This window comes from Berghia stephanieae, chromosome 1, assembly GCF_034508935.2.
Source record: "Berghia stephanieae isolate SIO BIC M18660-M18661 chromosome 1, UCSD_Bste_1.3, whole genome shotgun sequence".
Lineage (NCBI taxonomy): Eukaryota > Metazoa > Mollusca > Gastropoda > Nudibranchia > Aeolidiidae > Berghia > Berghia stephanieae.
Window position 1 is genome coordinate 143,075,379 of NC_088360.1, and position 7,650 is coordinate 143,083,028.

General features: G+C 33.6%; 1 protein-coding gene across 4 annotated transcripts in view; it reads left to right on the forward strand.

The window, feature by feature from the left end:
- LOC144963401 (DNA repair protein RAD51 homolog 2-like) overlaps positions 1–6,880 on the forward strand; it is a 124,206-nt gene extending 117,326 nt beyond the window's left edge. For 3 of the 4 annotated variants that reach the window (XM_078897378.1, XM_078897381.1, XM_078897382.1), the window contains one exon: positions 6,767–6,880. In XM_078897378.1, the coding sequence (XP_078753504.1) occupies positions 6,767–6,849 (83 nt within the window). In that variant the 3' untranslated portion in view covers positions 6,850–6,880. The remainder of the gene's footprint in view (positions 1–6,766) is intronic. The other variant, XM_078897379.1, reaches the window with a different exon arrangement.
- The last annotated feature ends 770 nt before the right edge of the window (positions 6,881–7,650 follow it).

The following is a 7,650-nucleotide window of genomic DNA, read 5'->3' on the forward strand; positions in this document are numbered from 1 at the left end:
AAAAACTAAAAGCAATATATTATAGAACGGCAAAATAATAATAATAATAATAATAATAATAATAATAATAATATCATATTGATGCTATATGTATTTTAAATATTTAAAAAGAGGAGAGAGAGAGAGAGAGATGAAGAAAAATTGCAGAATTTAAATGAATATTTTAGTGCGTTTTATTTTTCAAAATAAATGAAAATGCGTTTACTTACAATCAAGCGTTTCGGAACAAATCTTCGAATATTATTTGGTACCGTTAATGACAATGTTTTGTTAAGCTCAGTAACAAAGTCATGTCGATTTTTATTTCAATTTTTGTCTGTTACTGTTGGAATAACATAGACAGTTGGTCATTCTTTAATGTTGTTACGTTTTTATTTTCTGTCAAAATGACTCGAGAAGATGATGGCAATAACAACACGTAAATTATAAGTTTTGATAATTGAAAAATGTCTTATGGTATTTATTGTTGTATAACAACATCATTGATTATATTTTTCTCCCGTCGGTAGGGATGAATTGGTAGGTTGATATTGACTCTTTGAGATTCATGGGTTCATGACAAAGAGCAAAGTTTTATATCTGTTTGTATTCTTGGTAATAAATGTGTGGTTAACGCAGCCAAGTAATCGACAACAGAGCTAATTATATATTTGTAATGAGACATGGCGTTATAATAGATTACATAAGACATTTGGATTTTATCACTGGAAATTAAGTTGAAATGATTTATGCGGAATTTGAGTCAATCGTTGTTTTGTTTAGTTTTGTTTTGAAACGCGTTTCATCGTGATTTTTAAAGGAGACATATTCTCATAATAACGGAATAACGGACTTTTGGTTTAAAGTCGGAGAACAAATAAAATGACGGAGTATTAATTATTATGAAAGACTGATGTCTTGTAATCGGAGTTAAAATGTTATTACGGAAGAATAACAAAATATTGAAAATGCATTATCATGTCATGTGAGCTGATAATATTTGTGACACAAGTGGTTAACTTGTTAAGAATCAGCGAATTATAAGTGACCCATATGGTAAAATGCTGTAAATGCATAGTGGGTAAATAAGCGCAGTGATGTAAGACGCGGTAATTAAAGTGCACACGGTTTAAATTACGAGACGCAGGAATGAGGCGTTCGGGAATATTTTATTTTGCGTTTGATTAAAGCGCATTGTTTAACATGAAATGATGCAGAAGGCGGAGAATTTTTATAAATACGATGCGCGTGGTTAAAGCGCACACATTTATCAATGCTATATTAAGAGGCGCGAGATTACATCGCAATGAGTTATATGAATATTATTATAAGCCGAGGGCAAAGGTGTGAGACATTGAATTTTTATTGAGCAGAGTGTATATTGTTACTGCGAATATTTTGATTATCATATTTTTCTCCTATCAATTTGCTGTTGTAATTGTAATCAATATTTACTGCGTGGTTTGAATTTAACATTTATATCATAAAATTTGTAACTGAGTTGAAGAAGTTATGTTCATTTGTCAAATCTTAAGTGTGTAATCATTCGGCAATCAGTTGAAATGGTAGGAAGTGCTACGATAACATAAACAAAATCATATTTCATTAAATTAGGGATTTTCTAAGGGGAATAATTCGAGTTTATCAAAGGCAGAAGTAGTGTTTGCACTAAAACATGATACAGTCATCACGAAAGAGGACACTTGCAACCATCAGTCATAACGGGAACGCTGATGACAACGACAGAGGCAACTCAAACACAGCCACAACAGAGGTCGGGAAATGTCCTAATCCCTTTGGTCTATCCACGAATACCTTGAAATGGAGTAAGCATATCGACAAAACACTACGCCATTGATACGTCCAGAATCAACACAATCTACAGACTACAAATACACAGCAACCTCAATTACATCGTACCTTTCAACTTATACAAACTTGACAGAATTCATAAAATAATATCTGTATCAACACAGATTTCTTCCATGAACCTTTTTATATTTACATTCTTTATTGAACAACTGGATTACTTGTATTTACTTCTACAACAACAATACCCAACGATGTACGATGTCAATAATTACATAAACGTTCAAGATACGATTGTTTTTACAAAATGATGTCCAATTGTGAACAATACTACTTCCATCATATTCAGTGGTGAGCGTATTCAAATTTAAACTTATGTCAATATACAAGTGTGCAGCACCCATATCTACAACTTATAAACATTGAATATTATAATAAAGCCTGTCTTAGTATCATTGTAAAAGATAAAGGCTATATATGTATATAAGACAATGCAGGAAAAAGTATCGCAAAACGCCACATGAGCGATTTCCTTGGATTCATTATCGTATGATATTCAACAACCTGCGTTCAAATAACGAAAATATTGTTGACCTTATTCGACCCTACTACATAGTCTACTAGACTACGTTATTGTTACATCCTTTACCTGGTGTGTGGACTCACATCACCCACCGGAACTTTGCAAGATTACATCATCTACCTGGTGTTTGGACTCACGTCACCCACCGGTACTCTACAGATTACATCATCTACCTGGTGTGTACTCACATGCCACCTCATCAAAACTCGATCAACAAACACAGACAATTACAACACACGACCTCTGTCGACTACTACACACGAACTCTTTGTCAACACATGGCTGATTTCACAACTTTCTTTTGACTTGCTGGATAAGTCAAACTTCATTTAATTCAAGATCTCGCACACAGTTAATCTTGAATTTTTACAATTTCATCTACAATGAGACTCAACGTATACACAAGACAACCACAAATATCAACGAGGAGAATCGACCCAGATGCCGGAGATGAATGGATTACAGCGACGTCACAAGACCAAGAAACAACCCAACAGGTTAAGCATACGTTTGCTACCTGTAGAGTCTTTTTTCGTCCCAATTCAAAAGACTCGAACAAATACAACACACTACTTGCAAAAGTTGGTCACTTTAGTAACAGCCCACAATCACATACTATGTTAGATTTTACTTATTTAGTTATTTACACTGTACTAAATATGAATAAGTCGGACAGACTAATGACTGATTATTTACAAACACTAAATATGTGATGTGAACAAGCCGGACAGACTATTGTTTGATTATTTATTCAACGCTAAATATTTGAATGTGAAGACATTATTGTGATAATTCTAAGACATTTACAGAGGAAAAAGTTTTTAATTAATTAACAATAAATAAAGTGAATTTATGACACTTGGGCTATGCAGTGACCACAACACACATAACAATGCAACACGTAGACTTGATGCAAACACCTCAACTCTTATAGTTGATATATTTTTTTCATTACATGACAACTCATTCTAAATGGAAACAATGACTAATTAACAATTACTGACCATTTTACAAGATGACCATTCTCGAAACGAACGGATTACTAAGAAATGTGACCTCTGATGGATGACCACAAAGAACAATTTGATATCAATGAAGTTGTAAACTACACCGTCGTGACTTAAAAAGCTTAAAAACTGAAACATCAACAATGAACAATGAATGATAATAACTTCAACTTGAATTTTAAAAGGATGATAATGTTATTATTATGATTTATTTTTTAATATTTTTTTTTATTACTAATTGAAATGTAATCCTTCGTATATGGATCTAGATGTCTATAATACATTATTTGTACCACATATTATAAGTTGGAATTAATGTAATAATGTTGTTTCAATGGAATCATACAATATAAGGGAATATACAAGGTATTGGTTTTGAGATGACAGTAAATGAGTAGACATACATGGAAGCTGAGATTATCACCCATGTCGTATAGAGTTGAATTTGAGATTGAATAAGATAACGTGAGTATATCACAAATGGAAATTGAACCATCCTTTTTCACGCAATAATATGTATGTGTGATGGGATATGACGAGAATTAAACACTTGTATTGCTATGAAGATGGAATTTAAGATGAAAAGATAATTTTTCTTTGAATTTTTAAATAAATGATATCTTACTGTCGATGTTGTAATACTTTAAAAAAGTTTAATCGATAAATATAAATGTTTTAATCAATTTTGGTGTTGGTAAATCTAAATTTTAATCTCTTTTTGATAGATTTGATGTTGTAATTTGAAAGAAAAAAGAATCTATAATCGATATATATCTAGTTAGATGTTGTAATCAAATTTGATGTTTGTGAATTTAATACTTTAAAACCTATAATCGATATATATCTATCTAGATGTTGTAATCAAAATTGATGTTTGTGAATTTAATACTTTAAAACCTATAATCGATATATATGAATGTTGTAATCAACTTTGGTGTTTTTGAATTTAAAGTTTAAAGTTGTTAAATGTTTAACTGGTATAAGTATTTGTCATTTTAAAAAATATAGACTATTTCTTACATTTGTTTATTGCATTTTAGTTCGACATTAGATATATATTTAATCTCTTACTGTTATTTTTTTAATTGAAATTGTTTTAAGTCAATTTAAATTCTAAGAAAGGGGCGTATGTAAGAGAGTAAGCCTATGCAAAAGGTTATCTAAGAAATTTGGTGCAAAACTGTCAATTATATATATCAGCAAATGGGTTTAGTGAGTACATAGTGCAGGCATATCAGTTAAGCTTGGTCAGTGCATGACACGTGTGGGCAGTTGTATGTCCAAGCTATTTGAGACGCATGACACGTGTGGGCAGTTTTATGTCCAGGTTACTTGAGACCGTTTTGTGTCCAAGTTAATGGATAGGTTATCATGTTGAGTACTATTTAATCAATCATTCTTAAATTGGTTTAGGGGTGTTGAAACATGTGAAACGGGCATTTATCAAAATAATGTTATATCATAAAAGGCGGGGTTTAACATCAATATGTAGGAATTGACGTTTCAGGTTTGAATATGATTGGGTCTTACTATTAGGGGTTGGATTATAGACTGACAGGGAACTGTCGAAACTACAAGGGGGCGTGGAAACAATGGAACTGTGGGTAAAATTTTGATAGGGATAAAAGAGGAGGTTTTCGAGGAAAACGGGATAATTATTATGATTCTGATTCTACCTTAGGATTCTGCATTCTACTTGACCATGAGCTGCACACTTTAAACCTATTGTGCTCACCATCATTTATTTGCTATTACGGACTTAGAAATATTTCACGTATATTGAAAATGGTTACTTAGGCAAAATTGACTTTACATGGGGACTGATTTTACGGATTTGGAATTTATGAAACTGATTGAATTATGACCATGCTATTTGATTTGGATTTTGAATTTATCACAACAAATAAAGCTGTAAGAAATTAAACTTGGAATCTGGACTTTTATTTGAATGTCTTGATGTTGTACATTCAGTTATCATCATTATTAACATCTACAAAACAACGCAAAGGATAATATTACTATCTATATTAAAAAACCACTATACGATCATAAGCCATTACATATGTGTGCAACTACGCCACATCAGTACACAAGTGAACAGGTCCGTAACACTTTGTCTCTGTTGAAAAGGATCAATTTATAATAATGACTTACAGGCTGCATGTTACGCCCTACATGTTCATTGCTACTGTTAGCTTGGGACCTCTTGTAAGGTGCATCTAGCCTATTTAGTGGAAGTTTGCTCTATATATTATAGCAGTTAATGATCTGAATTGCTCATCGTGTATCTTGAAACCATACTTCAGAAACACAAATAGAAGAAGCAGGTCAATGGTGATGTTAACGGTTGGCGATTCGCTAAATTGCTCTTCGTTTCTGGGGAATAAAACACTTGCATAATAGATATATGCAAATCGTAAGCTAAATAAATTTGTATACTGATGTTTTACGTTTGGGTAAAATATTCACCAATTTTGCTGCCAGAGCAATGGTACCGTACCAACTCTCAAAACTGTGCGTACCCTTTAACGTTTGTAGTCCGATTGAGAGAATTATTAAAGAACTTATCACCGACTGGCGGTCGAAAATCAAGACAAAGAGCTGAGTGACGACACCTTAATTCATTCTATACTGTAAACGACTAACTGTATGTCCCATTAAATAATGTAGAACTATAATTGGTCAACTCTCTGACTTTTTAAAATTTTGATTAGAAAACGTTGTCTTTAAATTATTGTTCGATTAAAATGACTTAAAAAACGCCGAATTGAGACTTTTTGACATTTTGAAGTTTTTTTTAAAAACATGTTTTACTTTTGGGGGATTTTTGTTTGTTTGTTTGTTTGTTTTTTGTTTTGTTTTGTTTTGTTGTTTTTCTTCAAACAGTACACGCGATGTGATTAGATAAATATATCATTAACTTTATCCATCATCGGAGGAAATCTCCTACGTCTATCTCTAGAAATGACAGAGATAACCCGGATGGGTGATAGTGATAGTGATCGTCTAAAATTCTGATCCCGACGCTGTCTTTAGGTAATGCGCTTTACACCAACTCAAGTGTGAATGAGTACCTGACAGTGGCGGATATTGTAAGAATGTGAATACAAAAAGATCGCAGCAAAGGCGACTGATAATTTACGAAAAATAGATATGATTCCATATATGGTCTGCTTGGCTTGAGGGTGGGGGTGGGGGGGGGGGGGAATAAATGAAACATTGGTGAAGCACATTGAGCATTGTAAAGCGCATTGAGCATTGTAAATACATGAAAGTGCGCTAGACTATATAATTGTTCATAGTTAGAATTTATTTTATTATAATTATTTGTGTACTAATGTCACGATTTCATCCATCAATATGTGACCTATGAATTCTTTGTTTTCAGAAGAGGGCGCCACAAGCTACGATGGGACCAATCCAAATCTACAGAAAATAATGTGCAAGGGCCAATTCCCTAGCATTCCTTAATTAAATAAAAGAATAAGTCTTACATTTCTTTCATATTGTTTTTGTTTTGTTTTGGTTCTGTTATTGTTTAATTTTCCTCCTTGTCCGCGTCTTCCTCCTCCCCCCCCCTCCTCTCCCCCATTTCCTTCTGCAAATTTCCCTCATCTTCAACCTACTTCTCCTTAATCTTCACCTCCTCCTCCTCTTCCTCCTCCTCCTCCTCCTCCTCCTCTTCCTCCTCCTCCTCCTCTTCCTCCTCCTCCTCCTCCTCCTCTTCACCCCTCCCCTTTTCCTTCTCCTGCACATCCCACTCCGCCTCAACTTACTTCTCCTTAATCTCCTCCTCCCTCTCCTCCTCCTTCTCCTCTCCTCCTCCTTCTCCTCCTCCTCCTCCTTCTCCTCCTCCTCCTCCTTCTCTTCCTCCCCCCCTCCTCCTCCTCCTCCTCTTCCTCTTTTCCCTGAAAACAGACCGGCACAGATAATAATATTAATATATTACGTAGAACATTAATGCCATTTCAATCTAAATTTTGTTACAGTCGTATTTATATTAACTTCGTCCTTGCTTATCTTAAAGGTAAATATTCTTTTTTTTTTACAATTTTATTTCTTTTCAAAAAAACAACATTTGCACGGGTTCTTTATTCCTTCCAAAATGTTGACTGTTTGATGCTTTATTGCGTGTAGAAATATTAAATCGACGTTTTAGATTACATCTTTCGCTTTAAATTAGCGTGGCATCTGAAAACTCTTTACTCAATAGATTTATTACACGCACCCAGTTGGCTTGGCACAGTATGTGAGTTTGGTGTCTCGGGTACA